Source organism: Drosophila navojoa, chromosome X (genome assembly GCF_054131105.1).
Source record: "Drosophila navojoa isolate 15081-1374.11 chromosome X, UAZ_NAV_1.0, whole genome shotgun sequence".
In the NCBI taxonomy this organism is placed as follows: Eukaryota; Metazoa; Arthropoda; class Insecta; order Diptera; family Drosophilidae; genus Drosophila; species Drosophila navojoa.
The window spans coordinates 10325588-10347671 of NC_142895.1; the positions used below are offsets into that span (position 1 = coordinate 10325588).

At 37.2% G+C, this 22084-nt stretch overlaps 1 protein-coding gene across 9 annotated transcripts in view; it reads right to left on the minus strand.

Annotated features, from left to right (window-relative positions):
- Positions 1-21542, minus strand: part of sdk (sidekick cell adhesion molecule) — a 121342-nt gene extending 99800 nt beyond the window's left edge. For 6 of the 9 annotated variants that reach the window (XM_089265084.1, XM_089265083.1, XM_089265082.1 and 3 more), the window contains exons 1-2: positions 21379-21542; positions 19942-20505 (exon numbers count right to left, since the gene is read on the minus strand). In XM_089265084.1, coding sequence (XP_089121210.1) covers positions 19942-20236 — 295 coding nt within the window. In that variant the 5' untranslated portion in view covers positions 20237-20505; positions 21379-21542. The remainder of the gene's footprint in view (positions 1-19941; positions 20506-21378) is intronic. The other 3 variants (XM_089265078.1, XM_089265085.1, XM_089265076.1) reach the window with 1 other exon arrangement.
- Positions 21543-22084: the final 542 nt, after the last annotated feature.

A 22084-nucleotide genomic window follows, 5' to 3' on the forward strand; every position in this document is an offset into this window, starting at 1 on the left:
ATATCAAAAATGAGTAAAATTGCAAATTTTCTGAGGCAGCGCCGTAATGAGTGCGACAAATGTAATTGTTTTTTAATGTTGCCAGCGGGCAAAGAACAATATGAACTAAACACACACACACACACACAATTACATAGCGGCATATCGAATATGAATTATATTAGAATTTACAATTTGACATTATGCATAATGATTTAGAACAGATGCGCACAGAGTGCAGGGGGGGAACGGGTGGAGCGGGGGGTACTAGTGCATTAATTGTGCGCATTCAGTAAATAAAATCACAGCTGCAATTATTTTTATGCCACAAGCCATAAATGCAGCCGAAATTAGAATAATTGCATTAGCAAAAATAAAAAATAAAATAAAATTTAAAAAAAATCCATTGCATTTCCACTTTATTTAATTAATGTCCAATCTAATGCAATGCAATTTAATTATATGATTTGCCCACAGCGTTCCAAGTATTTCCGTTTCGCGTTCGATCACAAACAACGCGTTTGCCTTTCATTCAAGCCCCTGGCATATAAAAAGCTGCTTAACAATCTACGCAAATAATATGCAAAATTCTGTAGAAATTCGCTGAAAGCTGTGCTAAAAGTTTACTAGGAAAAGAAACCAGTTTAATATAATGGGAACCGCATATGTTTAGAAATCAATCAGGCTCGAGATAAAAAAATAAATAATCGAGAACAAAATATTTTAGCATATGGAAAAAATATTAGTATATATTGTAATAAATATTAGTATATATTGTAAATAATAAATAAGAAAAAACAAATAATGAAACGAAATAAATTAAAACGAATCAATCAAGAAAATCATTCGAATATGTAATAACATTTTAAAATATAAAAAAAAAAAATTATTTATTTAAAAATTGTTATTACAAATGTCTCAAAAATATCTTTAAAAAAAATTCATAATAAATAGATAAATAAAAATAAAAATGTAATATTAACATATTGTATTTTCTCATTATCCAAATACGGTAAAATATTTTGTTTAATCAATAAATAAATAAAAATTAATTATTTGGTATTATGTCATTATTAATAATAATTAATTATAATATATTGTAATTATAATAATTATAATAAAAAAAAATTTTTTTTTAATATTTATTTTACTTTATTATAAACAGAAAAAATTCAAAAAAAAAATTTGTTTTAAGTCAATAAATAAATTAAAATTAATTATCATATTTTATATTTTATATATTATTTTATTAATATCAGAACAAAATTAAAACAAAAAAATTATATAAATTAAAATATATAAAAATTAATTATTTTAGTTTATTTTATACCATTATCAGGAAAAGTCTACGACTGCAAATATTTCAGAAAACACACTGAATTAAATAATTTAATGTGAATCAATAAACAAGTACACGACATAAATAAACAAATAATGATGATTTAATGAAATGCTCACACAAATCTAGTCTTAATTGATTGCTCTTGCGCTACGGCAGACAGCACAGTTGGCCAGAGCAAAGTTTGGCTGCCATAATAATTGCCCTGCCCAGACCTGCGCCACACCAGGTAACTAATTAAGGTATCTAGCACGCAACGTGTCAATCGCAGCAAATGCCTTGACAGAGGTTTAGTACAGGAGATTCGTTATTTGAATAAGCAAATGCATATGAAATAGCTGTGATTAATATGCCAACTATGGACAATAGGTGTCGCTTTGCATAATAAAATGGAATAGAGAATAGAGAGAGAGAGAGAGAGAGAGAACTCTTTGACAACGAACTCTTAAAACAAATCATTAATAATTCCAAGCCAATCGAATGGGCTTTTTGTCTTCTTCTCATTAATTTTGTTGCCTTTTTTTATTTTTTAATTTTTATTTTATATTTTTCTTCTGCTGTTCGTTTACATTTCCGTTTCTTGTTTACGGCCAACGAAGCGCAAAGCGCAAAGCACAAAGCTGGCTTAAAGCAACGACGCTTGCACTTGGCAACAGACTCGACCGTCGACAGAGACCAACTGCGTGACTCAGATGGAGGCCAGAGATCAATATGCATGATTCATGCCAATGGCATGGCCCAACCAGCCAGAGACCACAAAAAAAGCAAGACACACACAAGCGCAGAGAGAGAGACACGAAAGCAAAGCGACAAACGTTCACAATTTTGGTCTACAAAAGCGCAATAGCAACAATTTCATTAACTAATCAACAGCCAACATCCATCATCGATACCACACATTGGACACCTGACCGCGTGTCGTTCGATACAACTGTTAATGGGGCCGAACAGGCGCAACAATGCGCGCCCATTGATTGCCGATGAACGATAAGTAAGCAGCAGGCAAAAGCAGAGCGCTGCACATGACGCTCATTAGATTGGTCAAAACAGAATTGATTTAAAAAAATAAATATACGAATAAACACAAAAAAAAAATTGTTGCAAAATGAACCAATGAAATATGAACAAGAGTGCTCCAGTCGAGACTGCTCGACTAGGAGATCCTCTGAGCCTAGCAAATAGCAATCATTCTATATATAATCTATATATAACAGACATTTCATATTTAACAAACATTCTCTACATATAGTCCTTATATTCATACAAGTCTTCAGCTCCAAAAGTATGCAAATTACACTACACTCTAAATCAAATTATCGATTATTATCGATAAAAAGGCAGTTCGATGAGTTATAAAAATAGCTCACTCTTTTGATGGCTTACGCGAGTATCGATAGCAAATTTCAAGTCTATAGCTTTTGTGGTTTACGAGATCTGAGCATTCAAACCGACAGACTCAACTCGTCGTCCTGATGGACTCCTTCTGAGACTGTCACTTACGTTCTCACAAAAGCATTATACTCTGATTTCGCATTTTCAATGGGTGCAGAGTATACACATTATATTCTTGGTAAGCTTTTCGTAATGAGCATTTTTATAGAATGCATTCCTCATTCTCGATTCATTGAAAAACAAATTTAATAAGTATTGTGTTTACTTAAGAATGTTGCAATGCGCTTGAGCGATAAAAAATATATATATAAATGTATTTGTTTTGATAAATTTATATATACAGATATGCCACAGGCGTGCCTTGAATATAAATAAAAGGTTTTCTATAGAGAGTTTTTTTTCTTATGATTTTATTTTAGAAAATTTGTAACTTGAAAATTCCCATAATAGAATAATTTCAGAAAGAACAACGAACTTTATATGCAACTGATCTCTCTGTAGTATCTTAATTTTGAATGGGCCTAGGGTATACAGTCCTCCCCCCACTCACACACACACACATCAACACACGCACAACATTGTCATGCCAAGTCGCTGGTCGCAGCGATAAGCTGCAATTGTTTTTGTTATTCTTTTCGGTTTTGGGCCATTATGATTATGCATGTGCCTGTGCTATTATTATTGTGTGTGTGCGTGTGTGTGCATGTGTGTGTGTTGGCTGGCTAAACAGGTTGCTGGCCCACTGATAAAACGCACCACTCGCCGACTACAAATCGTAATAATAATAATGCCAGAGACAACAAACCCCAAGCACCAAGGCAACAAATGACATACCACACACACACACACACACACAATCCACACACACAACAATTGCTCGTAATCACAAGATTTCATATATCTATATATATACATATATGTACATATATACCCCAACCAGTGCTTATAGCGTGTTAACATAGCCTCACATACCAAAGCGCTGACATTATACAAGAAGAAGACTCTCAGCTATAAGAGAAGAACTTCAATTCTCGAGTGGAATCTCTGCTAAAGTCTGCTAATATACCTATATAGAAATATTTTTTATGCATTTCTCTATAACATATTCCATCAATGAGTCACATTTTGTATTTCGAAAAATTTTTCAAGTTATATATATAAAATTATATATATTATATCATATCAAATGTATATAAAACTATATATAAAGAGCACATAAACCAATTCATCATAATGCAGATCCCCCACTTAAGCCATTTGGCCTTTAAGGGCATTCAATCTTCGGTGTTTCGATGATAACGAATTCTTCGCTATTTACTTTGAGCTTTCAAAAAGTGGAACGCAGCGCACCGGAATGGGGGCTTAACATGAATGCATTTCACACTCATTTATTATAAAGTTTTCAAAGACTTTTCAGCACATGTAACAACTTCTAGGTATACGTATGTACATATATATTCCATGTGGACACAATATCATGTTGAGGGCAATGAGTTGACTCTGCCCGAGGTGAGAATGCAAAACAAACTCTATACAGATAGAAAAACAAATAAAAATGGTCTAATCGGGAGACGTGGACTTGGGAATACTTGAACCAGAGTGGAGAGCTCTTGTAGGGACTATAAGAAATCTAAACTATGTGAGCGATTTATATCGATTGTTAGTTATCGGAAAAACGATAAACTCTTACTGCAGACAGAGAGATAGCTGGATATTTCGAGTCAGCCTGACTGTATATAAATGTATATACATTTATTTTTACTTAAATGGGATTTTTGTAACCTGAACCTAGGTCTTAGTTAACCAATTTCAACTCTATTCGTGTAGCTTTATTCAGAACAATTCCTAGCAATATAAACCCTTTGTTCTCTTTTGTGTACGAATTCCTGCACATATTATTTCCATTCATGCAAAGCTGAAAACTTTAGTTAGACCTTTTAAGCCAATCTATTGGGAATGCCAGGCAAAGGTAAAACGCAATTAGATTCTAGCAAAATATTTCTGAATGGGCCAACTCGAAATGTCTATCAAATTGCTTTAGAAAATAGGGAATTTGAGTACAACTAACTGTTGGCCATGGCCAAGTGCGGCTGAAAAGCGTTAGCAGGTTTTCTCTCTAACGGCTATTTGCGGGGCTAGAGAACTTCGCACACCCATTTTTCCATTGGCACGCTCAATAATTTGTTAGTTGTTTGGCTGCCGTTGCGCCCCCCCCCCCCCCCCCCCCCCTGCTAACGCCTCTGGCTCTGCCTCTCCTCTGGTTGTGTTTCGAATTGTTTTTGTTTTTCCACTTGGGCCGCATTTCAATTAGCATTGTGCCACTTGCAACAAAATAAAAGAAAATACCGAAATAAAAACAAACAACAATATTTGGATGCGGAGGGGGAGGAAAAAAACGAAAAACAATTAAATAAAAACTCACGAATGAAAATGCAATCAACTCAATTTTTATAGACAACAGCCAAAGATTTTGCTATAAGCCATAAATTCGTATATTTGTAGATATTTATTTATTTTTCTCTCTCTCTCTCTCTCTATATATATACATATATATTTCTCCATAGATTGGCTAGACTCAAGTATTGCTCGTGTTGCAAGTCTTTACCACTTATTAAGCAGCTAATGAGCTTACAGTGCACGCCAATGGGGCACGTACAGCGGCAACAACTTGGCCACTTTGCTTTGGCCTTTCAATTTAAGGCCAAAGAAAACATTGTCGAAATCTGTGCACAGTCGATGGAAGGCGGAGTTGAGGAGCTCAATAATTTAAACAGAGCGAAATCAGGCGTATACTCTACATTGTAGACGCTACACTGGCTTTTATAGCTTATACCCTGCAATGATCTTTAATGGACATTATGACTATACCGGGCAAAGGGTAATTATCACTGGAGTATACTCTCCATTCCACACTCTTATGAACTCTACACTGTCTACTCCTGCTACATCTGCACTCTAGACTTGGTAATCTCTACTCTGTACTCTCCACTTCTCACTCTCCACTCTACAATCTCCACTCTCAACTCTCCACTCTCTAATCTCCATTCGCGACTCTCCACTTTTTTCCCTCCAGTTCTCACTCTCCACTCTACAATCTCCACTCTCTAATCTCCATTCGCTACTCTCCACTTTTTTCATCCACTTCTCACTCTCCACTCTACAATCTCCACTCTACAATCTCCACTCTCAACTCTCCACTCTCTTTTCATCCACTTCTCACTCTCCACTCTACAATCTCCACTCTCAACTCTCCACTCTCAACTCTCCACTCTCTTCTCTCCATTCACTACTCTCCACTTCTCACTCTCCACTCTCTACTCCCCATTCTCACTCTCTACTCCTCACCCGCTGCTTCAATTTTTCTCTCCACTTCTACTCTACAAATTTACTCTCCGCTTCCCACTTTCTGTTTTCCTCTCTCCACTTCTCACTCTACACTCTACACCTCTAGTTCTCTACTTTCTCCACACTCTTTTCAGTTCACCTTCTCTACTCTCCTAAGCTCTACTTCTCCATTCTCGATTCGATAATCTCTACTCTCTGTTTATCATTGTTTAGTCTCCAATCTTTATGCACTCTCAACTCCCCACCCCATACAATCTACGCCATGCTCTATACAACAATTTCTTGTTAATACTTTATCATAAACCAAGCGAATTTATGTGCCACGCCTCGCCTTTGTCTTTGCTTTCGGGGTTGGGGCTGTGTGGCAAGAGTTCTGGCTCTGCTGGAATTAATATGCCAGGCCAGGCAGCTCACTCAGCCAGCGAACGCGACACCAAAAGCAAACAGATAAAACTGCGTGATTGACTGATTGACTAGCTGACGGAGTGACTGGCTGCGATCAAGGCCAAATGAGAATGCAACAAAGGCCGGGCTGGGCCGGGGCATGCCACTCACTTCATCTGGCCATACAGCGCGCACCTGAGCTTTTGCGTTTACCCTTGCCTTTATTATTTTCGTTCATTTCTTGCTTTTTTTTTATTATTATTTATAGTTATTGTGTGCTCTCATGACATTTGCATAAACTGCATAAGAACTTCATTGAAATGCGCAGACAACGATGGGCCGAAGCATTAAAAAGAAAACAGCCAAACACGTAGAGTCAAATGGAGTGACATAGAGAGAAAGACGGGGGCAGAGGGAAAGAAAGACAGAGAGAGAGAGAGAGAGGGAGAAACAAGGAGAAAGAGTGGGAGAGGAAGAGCAAGAAGGAGAAAAAGAAGAAGAAGATACATGAAGATGAGCAAGAACCTGAGAGAAAGGCTGAAGGAGACAGGGAAAGAGAGAGAGACAGAGTCAGATATACTGAGAGAGAGATACACTGAGAGAAAGAGAGAGAGAGAGAGATAGGCACAGACTGTGATGGCCCAGGAACTGGGAGAAAGAGATACAGAGAAAGAGGTGGACAGAAAGCGATAGAGATGGTGACCGAGAGAGAAAGGCCGGGAGAGACGGAGATCAAGAAAGAGGAGCTGTTATCGAGAGAAAGAGAGAGAGAGAGAGAGAGAAAGTGAGAGACAGACAGCCACATAGAGAGAGGAAGAGAAACTTGGAGACAGATAGCCACAGAGAGAGAGAGAGAAAATGAGAAATAGGTAGCCACAGAGAGTGAGAAAGTGAGAGACAGGCAGCCACAGAAAGAGAGGGAGAGAAAGTGAGAAATAGGCAGCCACAGAGAGACAGAGAAAGTGAGAGACAGACAGCCATAGAAAGAGAGGGAGAGAAAGAGGGAGACAGACAGCCGCAGAGAGAGAGAGAGAGCGAGAGAGACTGAGATACTGAGACAGGGTGGTACAGACAGAACCAGAGAGATTGAAAACAGAGATCGACAGAGACACCTAGACATAGAGAGAGTGGGAAGAGTGGGTGAGAGAGAGAAGGAGAGAGAGAGATGGCGAAATAGTTTAATTGATTGATTAATCTGAAAAATGTGCAGGGTACACAAATTAATACATATCTATATGTAAATAGCTATAGCTATACACATACATATAGATGTATTTGTATATATTTGCATGCTCTTTCGTTTGTGTGTGTGTGTGTGTGTTGCTTACTCCAGGTGCAAATTGACGCAGTCACAGTCAAAGCCAAACTCCAATGCGTGTGTGTGTGTGCTGATATATGTACTCATATACATATGTATGTATGTGTGTGTGTGTGCATTTTCATCTGTGCATTTGTGCATTGGCTGTTTCGCAATGGCGACATTTCCACGGCCTCTGCTACAACAAAACGCCGCGACGCGTCGCCTCTATCATTAGACATTTCCGGCCAATGGGCTGCCCAGTGGCAACAAGTCAACAGACAAGCCCACATCGAATAGAATAGAATAGAATAGAATGGAATAGAATGCAATAGACGTACGTTTTTTGCCCAAAAATCACGTTTCAACTTTGCATAATCATTAAATGCTAAAGGAAAACGCATATCAATTACTTAACTGTTTGAACGGAAATGCAAATGGTTATCAAATATTTCAATGCGAGCTCAATTTCAGTTTCAGTTTGTGAAGTTGGCTTGAATGGCTCTGGCTAGCTCTAGCTAGTTATAGCCTTTTTTTGTTATGGCATATATACATACATATGTGAAAAAGGGCATGCCGCGGGCAGTGCAGCTGGCATGCACTGTGCTGTGAGTGGGCTACACACACACACACACACACGAACACACACACACACACACCAGTGCATGCCGCAGGGCCAGAGCAGCCCCTGTCGGCATTTACCTTGCTAACTGAAGGAGGCCTCCAGCTGCTGCTGCTGCTACCTGACTCCCTCTCTCTCTATCTCGCTCTGTCTCTCTCAGTCTATCTCTATCTCTATCTGTGCATCTGTTGGCCAGTTTGGTTTACAAACTCTGCTGTTAGCAGGTAGCTGCGTATCTGCTATCTATGCCCGGCCTCGTTACCTCTGACCGCTGACAACTGACCGCCGTTCGTTCGGTCACTCACATTGCAGTTGTCTCTCTCTCTCCCCCCTCTCTCTCTCTCTCTCTCTCTCGCTGTTTGCTGCTGCGTTATGGCCATATTCGTTAGATAAACGAGCATGCAATGCGCCAAGTTTGCTAACTGTTTGGCACTCGCATTCGCGCAATTAGGTTTAAGGCAACGAATGCTTTATGTTGTTTCCGCTGTTGAATTGTTGTTGTTATTGTTGTTGTTGCTGTTTTAGTTACTTTTTTTTTAACTGCCTGTCAAAGTGCTTGTCAAGCCTACCATGAATTCAATTCAAAAATTGTACACGGTATAAACAAATATTTTGAATTGAAACTTCTCAAAATGAAGCTACCGCATTTTAGCTATATATATATATCACCCTCTCTATCTCTCTCTCTCTCCCTCTTTCACTCTCTTTATCACCCTCTCCCACAGTTCCCTTGCATTTAGCAAACAGCTTAGCTAGCTGGTTGGCTCATTTGGCATGCATACTGCACTTTATTATGGCCAGGACTCGGATTTTATTTATGGACTATATGACACGCCCTCGGGCCCCGAGCAGGCTTTTGGTGGACAATTCGTAGCGCCTTCAAGGCGGTGTCCAATGTAGCCACCGCCATAGGCTGTCGTAGGGGGCGTGCCGGCAAAGACTCTCCACAATCATTTGCAGCGCTCAGCTAATTTTATTATGCGCATATTTTATGCTCTTTTACACACGCCTTATCAACTTTACATGGACTGAAATCTGAGCACACCTTCCATTACCTGAAGGTACACACACACATTCACACACGCACACGCTTCTGCTTCTTCTTCTTCTGCTTGTTATTGCTGCACATTTTGTTGCATTTCACCCGCAGCTACTTGGCCAGCGTCTTGCATATTTTAGTTGATGCTTTTAAATATTAAATAAATCCCGACAAGAAAACAACAACAACAGCAACAACAATGACAAAAGCAGCGCCATTTTCACTGCTTGTGCACGTTGCCAACTCACACACACACACACACACACACATGCATATCTGCAGCTTGGGGCAGCCAGTTAGCATTTGAAGTTGCTCACTTTGTCGTTTTGTGTGACCCTTGTCTAGCCATAGCACTCTCTCTCTCTCTCACACACACACACTCTCTCTCTCTCTCTCTCTCTGTTTGCACTCTTTTTTCACGTTGCTTGTAGCTTAGCATTTGCCACACCTGAAGTCCGCCGCATTTGCCAGACGTCGCAAGTCTTGCGGCTTTCTGACAACGTGCCATCGCCGCCTTCTGCTCAGCGCCCATCACTAGAGGCTTCAGCTGCAACAACAACAACAACAACAGACATCGGCGCAATGTTGACGGCATTGTCTCATCTCGTCTTTTGCTGCTCTGACGCTGCACTAGCCCCATGCGGCATGCGGCATGCAGCAGCATTGTGGCCAGTCGCTTTTTTGTTTTTTTTTTTTTTTGTCCAGGCAAACATTTTAACTGCCGCCTCGTGCAGCCCGCCACGCCCCCCTGGTTGCATTTCTTTGTCGCATTCCCCTGCTTGGGTTTGTTATTGTGCTTTATGACGCCTGGACACATGCTACAATTTATTTTCATTCAGTTTCCATTGCCATTGTTGAAATACCCTTTCTATTCTAGTTAGCGCGGGGCTTTCGCGCAAATTAGCTATCCACGCACACACTCACGCACACACATACACACACACACATACGCACACCCGCACACAGGCGGAGCTGGCTTTTAATGTTAGACCTGTCTCGCGCTGGCTAAATGGAAAGATTTGTGGAAGGTTTTAACCAGAGCTTAATTTAATTGTGCGGAACGACTGGCATGAAACAACAACAACAACAATAATGCAATGGAACACGCTGTGCGTCGCTGTTCAAATATGGCACAGGAATTTCAGCCCTAAACACAGAGAAATTGCAATGAAATGGAATGAAACACACGTTGACAGGATGGGAAACAAATGGAATTATGCAAATTATGTTAACAGAGTCTAAAAGCAAACGGCATGAATGGGATTTTAACAGCTATATATGTGAAACAAAGAACAGGGAACGAATGGAATGAAACATTGTGCAAGAGCCAATGATATGCAGCATGCTTTGCGCGTGCAAATGACTTAGCGATTTCGCGATCGAAATGCAATAGAACACCTATTTGGAACGAATGGAATGAAACATATTCTAGAAGCGAATACTATGCAACATGCTTTGAGCGTGCAAAGCGCCTAACGATCTCGCGATAGAAATGCAAGAGGACCCCTATTTGGAACGAATGGAATGAAACACATTTGTCAGGCAGCATGTAAAGTAGACGTCAAACAAATAGGCTTAAAAATATTCGGCACGCAACTTAATTGCAAATAGCTGACAATGTGCGACAAATGGAATGGAACGCAGTTTATGCACACATCAATTAAATGCCAACCGCAATTGCAATATGCGAGACAAATGGAATTAAAATCAAAATTGCATTGAGTGTTGACCACTTACTACGCTTGAGTAACGTGAAACTAATGGAATGAAACACATGTGCAAACATATATTCTAAATCAAATTAATTTTGATTTATGATTCAATTAAAATGCATTTTAATTAAATGTGTTTTTTAATTAAATTACGTTCGTTCATTTTTCACAATTCACTGAGCCAGCAAAATAAAATGCCATAATTGAATTGAAATATGTATATTTATATATATTGTATATATATATATATGTATAAATAATAAACTTCCGACTAATATGATTATCTAGTCAATTGAATGTTTTATTTTCAAAACGCACAAAAAAAAAAAAAAAAAAAAAAAAATGGGTTTGCATTTGAATGTTGTAATTTTTTTATTTTTCTATTTTTTTTTTTTTTCTCTTTTTTCTATTTTTTTTTTAATTAGCTGAGTGAAGCTGCTGCACAGCTCATTAACTTGCAACATGCAGTCGCTGGCCATCGATGTGGAAAATTTGCGAGACATTTGGCAATGAAACGGAAAAACTTTTGCCAAAAAATATATAAAAAAAATTAAATTTAAAAAAAAAAAAAAAAAAAAAACAATATATGGAAACAATAAGAAAAATAAACAGAGTTTGTTGCGGGCATCTATCAATGGGCTGGCCCTTTGGATGAGCAATGGCTAGCCAAGCAAATTGCATGCCACACACCACATGCTGCTTGCCACATGCCACATGCCACATGCTGCATGCTGCATGCTGCATGGGCCGCTCTGTAATTCACATTGTTGAATGAGCTCCTCGGCTGCCTGATTTTTAGGCTATTGCCGCATTGGCCCATTGTTGTGCGAAAGCACTTTGCATATTTCGAGCCCAGCCACACTGCCCAACTGGGTATCAAATCGAATAATTGTTAGTGTTATTGTTATAGTTGTTATTTATGCTGCCGCTGCTGCTGCTGCTGCTGCTGCTGCTGCTGCTGCCGCTGCTGCTGCTGCTGCTGATGATGATGCTGATGATGATGATGCTGTTGCTGTTGCTGCTGATGAGGCTACTGATGCTGCATGAAATGTGCACCGCGATTATATTGTCAATAGAAACGCATTAGAATAATGCAACGGAATTTTTATGGCCTCGCACAGTGGGACGCACAGCCAGTTAAATGGGGCAGAAAATCATATGTAGTATGTATTTATAGCACATTAGAAAGATTTATTGATAAACTGCATATGAGCATAGCTGAATCGTAAATAAAAATAAGCCAAGAGAATAATCGATAACAATGACGGAGTTATATTACATCAGTGTAGACAATCGATAAATTGCAATGTACACGCTCATAAATTGCTCAAGTTGACTGAAAGTTTAATCGATTACAATCTGAATCATAAATTAATTCAGTCAATTAAAAGCATATCGATAACATTAATATATATCGATATGCTGTGAACAGCAATCGCTGGAAATTTAAATGAAATAATCAATCAGTTCCTATGCAAATCTAGTGAATATATAAGACTATTTAAATTGCTAAATGGATTGAATAAAGCATTTATCGATAACTATATAAGTGGGCTCACTTGAAATTGAATATGAGCAGCAGTAGAATTCATGTTAGCAAATAATCGATAAGTTGTTGTCGCCAAGCTTTAACTAAACAACAATAGAAATCAAGGCATCTAAGGCGATAACTTATCGATAACAGACAACTGACTCTATGAGAAATAATCATGAGCAGCAATCGCTGGGAACTACTTAGATTTCATAAAATTTATCGATTTTCCACCTCATGTTTGCTTGAGTTTGATGCATTTATTTTTTATTTTATTTTATTTATTTTGTTTTTTTTTTACATATTGTGCCCACTGTGCCTTTGTTACGTTTGCATTTTAGTGGGTCAATCAATTTGGTGCGCAATAAAACAATGCTCCCAAACAATGGATAAAACCGAAATTTGATTTATCTAATGAGCCAAATAAGCAAACAACAAGACGAGCGTTAAAAACGCACAAAAACGCGGCTGGCCAACATTTTGGTCGCAGCGTTAAATATGCATTTCAAATATGCCCAAAGCGCTGGCTATATAGAAAGTGGGGGGGCAGTGAGTTAGAGAGAGAGAGAGAGGGAGAGCAAACAAATAGAATATTTGCACAATACGTTGAGCTTTTGGAATCCACAACAAATGCGATTATGGGCTTAAAAACCAATGCATTTCCAACTAGCAAATGCTGCACAGTTTGAATGCAACTGGAATACAGATATTGTTGTGGCACGCACCAGATGGAGCAGGATAGGCTCTCGACATTTATGGGTGTCGGTGTGTGTGTGTGTGTGTGTGTGTGTGTGTGAGGCAGAATCTTCATTTTGTGGTTTTCCGTCAGTCGAAAATGGCAAAAGACCAGGAAAACTTTGGCAAAAGTTTTGCTCTTGACACAGTTAACCCCATAAGCCCCCGCACACACATACACACACACATACACACAAAGGGTAATGCAAAAATCTGTTCAAAAATGATGCACAGACATAGTCGAAGATATAGATACACTGAACAAGCCTTAATGCAAGCAAGAGTAGTGTAAGATACCCATTAAAAGCGCGAACTACAGGGTATACAGACTGCGAGTGCGGGTATGTAACAGCAGTTGTCAAAAGAGGCGGGGCATACATAATACTAATCACTTCATCAAACTGACTCACAGTTATAGTTAATCGATATCCTTCGATAACTCGTCTTAATATCTGACTATCGATAAGAATCGCTCAGTTTATTTGGTGTAGGTTGTTGTGGTATGGATACAGGCCTAGCATAGTTTGAATTTTTTATATATTATATATCTGTTATGGGTAGATATTTCCTAGTAGAGCACTCCTTACTATTTCATTCTCTTTTCAATATTTTTTTTTTGCAATTTTTTAACCTGTATAACCTATTTTTCCATAGCAAATTGAGTCTGTTTTTTAGCTGCTGCCAAGTAAAAAACTCTATCCGAATCACATCATTTTACAATCGATATTACCAGGCGAAAAACTATAGCGTATTTCGCTTTTAACATATCAGATTAATTTTACTTCGATGAAAACTTCAGCAAAACGTATTACAAAATCAGCATAGAGTTCATGTTAGGGCATGACAAGCAATACATTGTTAACACTAACTAGAACCAATAATCAACTTTATAGAGTGTCGGTCGAACGGCATTTTGGTGCTTGCAAAATTCTTCATACAAATTGGATAAATATATGAGCTTGACAGATTTTCTGGATGATTTATTAAAAAATGTCAAATATATCATCTATCGATTGAATGTGGATTACAAAATTTGTTTGATTTGCCAAAGAGTCTAAAAATTTAAATAATTAAACCAAATCTAAAGCCCATATACCCATTTAGAAGTCAAGAATTGCGCACATATTGAGACAGAGACTCAGAGACTCTTGAACAATATCGAAAGTTGAGCACATCAAATTAAATAATGCAATTTTATATTCAAATATATTTCGGAAATCTAAGATATTTTTATTTGATTTATTTTTAGATGCTTCTTACAGTTTTTATTGATTTTATACATATATTTTTTAATTGATATTTGAATAATGATTCTCGTATATATTTTTACTTTCAATAAAGGATTGTAACTGTGACCCTTAACTCTCTCTCTCTAAAAAATATCTCTTTTTTTTATTTAAAATATTTTTTTCTTGGTTTTGTGTGCCATGTAATTCGAGTAGTTGCTTTGGCTGTCTGTGAGCAGGGAAAATTATAAAAGAAAACAACAAGCAACTGAAATACAAATGAAGAAAATATAAACTGAAAGCAGAAATCAGAAAATATGACAAAGAGAGTGCGAGGAAAACAGCTGCACAAACAAATTCGCGCTGCCTTTTGTGCCGGGTCAGTTACGAAAGCAAAGAAAGAGCTGCAATTGGAACTGGAACTGGAACTGGAACTGGAACTGCTGGAGCCAGCGAAACAAAGAAGCCGGCCAAGAAGGGAAACAACAATGGTAAAAGAGTAAAAGAGGTTCCCAAACAGGTGGCTCGACTTTGGCTTGACTTTTTGCAAATCGCCAACTAGAATTACAGACTAGACGGGAAATGGGAAACCTCTGCCCGACTCGACTCGACTCGACTTAGCTCGACCCGATTCAGCAGTTTTCATCGACCAAGAACAAACAGCGGCGTCATTTGCGACTCTGTAAATAATTATTGTGAAATTCCTAAAGAAATCACAGCCAGACAGCCCACCAAGCTGATACCATAATCGACTGCATAATACCCGTCCAAAGCTCATATACTATATCATTTATATGTGAATCCATCTCTCGACTGATTCTCAAGTTTTCTGCTGTTTATATTCATGTTGAAAGTCGAAAACGTATATACCCTTCTTAATCTATGCTGAGCATGTATTGAATTTATAAAGCGCGTTTAACAATATACGTAATATAAATATAAACAGACATGCATTTAAGTGTCGACGCTGCATATTTCGAATTCCCAAGGTTCTTGGGTAAATGATAAAAGAGAATTAAGATGCAAAATAAATAGAGCGATTCGCGTGAAAACATTGTGAATATGAGGAGCAAGATTTAAAATACCAATCAAGGCAATCTTATAATCATTTTTCTCAAATATTTAATGTTTAAATGTTTCCAATCCTGAAAATGATCGACAGTATCATAGGATTTTGTATTGATAAATGTACATATATTGATAGTTAACCATAGTATTGTTCTCTCTAGTCTCCTAATATTGGCCTTCAACAGTAAGATATAAAATTTTCTGTATATATATAATTTTAGAGTTAACAATATGACGACAAATAATATGAAAATATTTGTATAATATCATTAATATTTATTTTGAATATTATGGAATTTTAATTTTATATTATAGAATTTTAAACATTAATATTTATTTTAAATATTATATAATAAATATATAATATTATATAATAAAAATATAATATAATAATAAATATATATTTTAAACAAATATATGGTTATATAGCTTTAAAGCTGTTCTCTAGTTCTATAGCTATAAAGTTATTTATTTTTATATAGTTTCAATAGTTTCTCAGCTATATAGATACCACTTTATACATATATAATATATACATTATTTCACCTTTTATCTTTTGCTCATTTTCTAGCATATCTTCTAGTCGAGCATATGGGGCTTACGTCAAAGTTCTGTTGATAGTTGCGAGTGTGAACAGCATATTCAAATTATGTACACACTTACCATGTTAATTAACTTGTTTGCAGTATTCGATGCTTTGGTTATTTGCTATTTGGCTACAAATTCTGCAAACAACAACGACAACAACAACAACAACAAGATACACACACACACACATACATATATCTAGATTGCTCTGTGTATGCCATTGCTAATGTATAAATTTGGATATTTAATTGCGTTAATTATTTGATACTTAGATTTTGACGAAGCAATTACGAGCATTAATAAATAATTATTTGTTATTGGAAGCGCTTTCACACAAATTGGAAATGGTTTTTATTTATTATGGCATGGACAAGTTGAAAGCAAATACTTTCAGAAATGATCAGCAATGGAATGACAACATAATGGCATTCAGTTTAATGGAAAATGATGTGTGGAACATTGTGGAATGAAAAACATGGAGCACATGATTACAAAATCATAACAAATCGTACCTACCTCGGCCACAAAATGAGGTTCATGAATTGTGGTGCCGCACAATGTGGAACATTGTGGAATGGAACGCATTTAGCGTAAAATTAGTTGTATTTAGTACATATGTCATGTATATACGTTATATGCACATAGATAGTGTTGAAAAAATACGGTGGAACAGTGTGGAATGGAACACATATAATATACAGATTAAGTAGAAGTATAATATGTCAACGACTTGCATTGCAGAATGAAAAATATTAAAATAAAATATTTGAAACAAAGTGGAATGGAACACAAGTAATAACTTAAATGGAGAATCATAAAATACAAATTGCATGATATATAATATGGAATATTGTGAATTGGAACACATATTAAGTTCAAAACAAAGTGAAATGGAACAAAATTTGCAGTGGCATAAAGCACTTGACATAAGTGAGATACGATATAAAATGAAAGCAAATCTAAAATCGGATTTAAGGCTAAAGAAAACCCTATCTACGATGGGTTTAAGGCAATGCAACAAAACGAAATGAAACGCTCATCACAATACAGAGACAATATAACTGTTAATGAGGGTTAACAACTTTATGCCCATTTTTGTTTTTGTTTTTTTCTTATAAAAAAGAAACAGAACTCTAAAGTGTAACAAATAATTAAATGAAAGAAATTACATTAAAAGCAATGATATGTCAATTAAATACGAAATGAACAACAACAACAACAACTACAACAACAAGCGTATATCTCATGTACTTTGATTAATACAGATAAATTATTTACACGCAACGTTAGCATATCAGATATAGCAGAATATTTAATAATTTTCAATCAGCAGAAAAAAAAAGAAGAAAAAAACAAAAAAAAATATCATATACACTTTTCGAATTGAAATTAATGACAATAATGATAGCGAATCGAATAATTTATTGTATTATAATTAATAAGTAAATGTTACGGTTAATTTCTGCATTAATCCAAAATGACGGATAAAAGAAGAAAAAAAAAACAAAAAACAAGAATAACAACAGCAAGCTCTGTGGGTAAACAAATTATTTCAATTTACAGTTGACATCGCTTAATTAGTCAGGTAACAGGTACAGTGAGGCCTGCACTAATTGAACAGCTGCCACAGGCCAACTTCGCCTCCTCCTCTTATACTCATCCTTGGCAAGTGGATGGAGTCTATTGGTTTTTGGGCATACGAATGTAAGTCTATATAGACTTGAAATTTGGATCATATACTCGGGTATGCGAATATAAATTCTCAAGTTTGGATTGGGATTGGATTGAGAAATACATTTACCGTTATCTCATAAGTAGAGAGTTGAGTTGAGTGGGAATATCGACTCGGATGAACAGCCCAAAGTCAATGGGATACGGCGTATATATCTACGCCCATTGTGGGCGTAAATGAGTATTCTGCAGCCGGTAGTGCCCGTCTGCAACGTTCTTACTTGTTTTGTTTTTGTTTTTTTTTTTTTTTATCTCACTTGATAGCAACAAAAAAGTTCTCACGCATTGGCAACAACTTTTACAATTGATTTCGACATTTGTTTTCGAAAAAATAAAAAAAAAATGTAAACGCATTAGCCAATGGCTGACAAAAAGCTCGCTGACATAAAGGAATTCAATTATCATCTCAATGGATTTACGTTCGATTGACTGAGATCGAATTATATAATTGAATTATTATAGCATATATAAAACAAATATACGTATATTCCATTGTTCAGTCTATGCTTCAGTTATACGAATAGTCAGGTTTTCGTCAAATGAAAATATTTTAATTATTAATATTATTTTATTTTTAATTTTTTTTATTTCTATTTTTTAATTTAGTTTTCAGTTTATTATTATTTATTTGTTATGTTTTATTTTATTTTATTTTTTTTTTTTGCATTTAATAATTTTATAATCTTGTTATTTATTCTTTTTTTTTTAATTCATGGCATTAGCTGTGATTTCATTTGTTTTTATTCCATATTTTTTTTTTATATACCTCTATCAATTTTCTTCAAGCCATTTTTTCCCCCATCAAAAAAACATTCCTTTTGTCTATAATTAAAAAAAAAAACAATAAAGAAGACACCAAAAAATGCACTTGAAGAAGTTTTCTATTTCTTCTTCATTCAATATTTGGTTTACTCATTTTTCTTAAACCTTAGACATGAGTAATCTAAGTTGAATTGAATCAAAGCTAAACTTTTATTTATTCTTTTTTCTTATCGGACACTGTCATCTCTCCCTCCTCCCTCTCTCTCTCTCTCTCTCTCTCTCTCTTTCTCTTTCATGTGAACTGGTCTAACTTTTGTGCTGTCATGCAACTACTATTTACACACACACACACGCACACACAGACAGACAGACAGACAGAGAGGAGAGATACTTGAAACGGTCGTTTTTTTTTGTTTCTGGATTCTGTGAAAATATCAGCGAAAAGGTGTTACATTTCCTTTTTATCACTAAAAGCCTTTGCAAATATAACTACAGTCAATGCTCGATAGCATGAACCATCCACATTGACAGAAAAAGATGCAAATTTATATTTTAGCTAATTTCCTAGAAATTCTTTCACTCTGCAACAAATACTTTGACAACCGATATGATTCATCGCATCTCTTGATTATTTACTGTAGTACAGCATTACCGTAGTAGTAGTTCATTTGGTCATGTGTAAATTGAAAGTGTGTCGTCCGACGCTTGCGGTTTTGAGATTTTTGGGTCAATTTATTTGTTTTACTTTGAAAACAAAAACAAAAACAGAAATAGAAACAGAAACAACGACAAGAAAGTTAAACAGAACAACAATCAACACTGCAGATCGAATGCGTTGAGCTATTCTGCTACTAAACTGTAAATGCTCGCTCACTGCTACTAATATTGCTACTGCTACTTCTACGTCTGTCTGCTACTCTTTCTGCTGTGTCGCCCTGTTTTGCCTAATTTCCTGCTACGCTTTGAATTACCCACAAATTCCCACGGGCTGTTTGTTTTGTACTTGTTTTCGAGCAACATAAAATACCGAAAAACAGACGAAACCGAAAAAAACAACCGAATCAAGTAAAAACAACATAAAGCGAAGCAGAATAAGTGGAAGACAAAATATATATGTATGTACATATACATATATGCATGCCAAGAGGGCTTGGGTGCTTGAGAAGGGGAGGGGGAGAACATGCAGAAGACAGAACTTACCCGCGTAACATGAGCAGCTGTCCAAGCTAAATGCAGCAATGCTGAGCAGTAGCAGCGACATTAACAGAGGCGGCGGCGTCGACAGCGGCAGCATTTTGAGCCAAGCTACTGCGGCTCTGGCTCCGACTCCGTCTCTTCTAGCTCTTGCCGTTGCTGTTGTTGTTGTTGTTGTTGTTGTTGTTGATGATGATTTTTTCATTCTTCGTTTTGGTGGTGGCGATGGTGCTGCTGCTGCTGTGTTTTTGTTGACGCGCCGCAGCGACGACGCCAACGATCGCTGCTGCATTTGCGGCAGTTGTTGTTGGTCTTCCTCTTGCTTTTCTTTTTCTGGCTTTTGTTGTTGTGGCCTGTCGTCTGTCACGTTAAGCCTCGACGTTGCGCTTGAGCTTGTTTTAATTTTCAGTTTTACTTTTAATATCAATGTTTTTGTTGCTATTATTATGTTTTGTTATTTATTTCGTATATTCCGCAAGAGTTTTGCTTCGCTATTTATTTTCCATTACTAAATTGTCAATTTTTATTTGTTGAACATTTTCTCAAACATTTTGTTGGTGCCTGCAATGGACAACATCAAATGGGGCGTGTGAGCTAAAGAGGCGGGTAGAAACAAACACACATACACTCACTCGTACACACACATTCATGCATTCATACATTAAGAAGATGATGAGCAACAGAACACAAAGTAAAACAAATGCTAACGTCACTTTGATCTGCCACTGCGCTTTGTGCTGTCGTTCGCATAAAATACCACTCACTCACTCGCTCGCTCTCTCACGCTCACGCTCACGCACACCTGCCGCAGGTAGAAACGCGACCAAAAGAGAGCGAGAGCGCAAACGGAGAGCGTCGTGTGAGCGAGGCCCATAAACGATCAGCGCGCCAAGCCAAAGCCAAAGCCAGCGGCGGCAGCGCAGTCAGCGTTTGTTTAATGGGAATTCTTCTTCTTCTCTATATGCTGCTGCTGCTGCTGTTGTTGTTTCTGCTGTTGCTGTGGCTTTTTGTGAACCCTTTTCTTTTGGCTCTGTTTGTGGACTGGTTGGTTGCAAGAACTCGTTTTTACATGCAATTCTTTCGTTTTAAGCTTTGCTCGCTCCCACACACACATCAGCAGACAAACACCCATATCCACACACTCGCACACACTTATTTAAAATTCATATAGGAATGTAAATAAATTGATATCCATTGTTAATAATTATAAGCAATATTTATTTTCTTATCGACGCGGCGGCATTGCGTTTATTGCACATGCGTTTTCATTTCATTTCATACAAATATTCATGCATGCACGCTCACACACACAAGCACTCGAAACAGAAAAAAAAGAACAACAAAAATATTGAAAGATCATTGCGCGCTCTGCCCGCTTAACGCTGCCGATCGACGCGCCAGCAGCAAAGATATACAGCACACCATAAGACATACAACGTTTTTACCAGCTACGCTTTGGCTGTGTTTTCGCACGAACTCTACGACTATGCCAACGACGACGGCGGCGACGGCAATAACGACGGCGACGACGACGACGATGACATACGGCAATCACTACCGTCCGGAACGCGCGCACAAAACAAACTGAAACCACTGCTCGCAGCAAAACACAACCAGCAGCAAACCAGCAGCGAAGCAGCAGCGCGGCAGCAGCAACAGCAGCACCAAAAGTTGTTGAGTGGGTTTTTGCTTAACATAAAACTGTTATTGCACTGTGCCATGTGAACTTCACTTGCGCAATGTTTACACTCAACTTAACTGTTATGTCTCTGTCAGAGGACACTCAATGTTAATGTTAGCTCAAAATGGCACTGTTAGCATACGAATGCACAGTGGCTCACAGCTCGATGGCGCTGGCATGAATATCAAATGTTCTCAACTCGCAAACCAACATTGCTTGTATTATACTTGAATTTTACTGCTAGTCTCTTGGCATATATCTCTCTTGTAAATCTAAATGATATTTAGTGTCAATTTATAGACTCTGTGTGTAGTTTTTGCTTTTAACAGCTGACCATTGAGCTCGCACCACTGTCGCGCAACAGATGCTGTTCGAATATCGCACTCAAATGAGGTACGCAAAGCGCTCAACTCAAACACGCTTACAAAATTGAGCGCAAAATGACAGTTAACTTCAAAA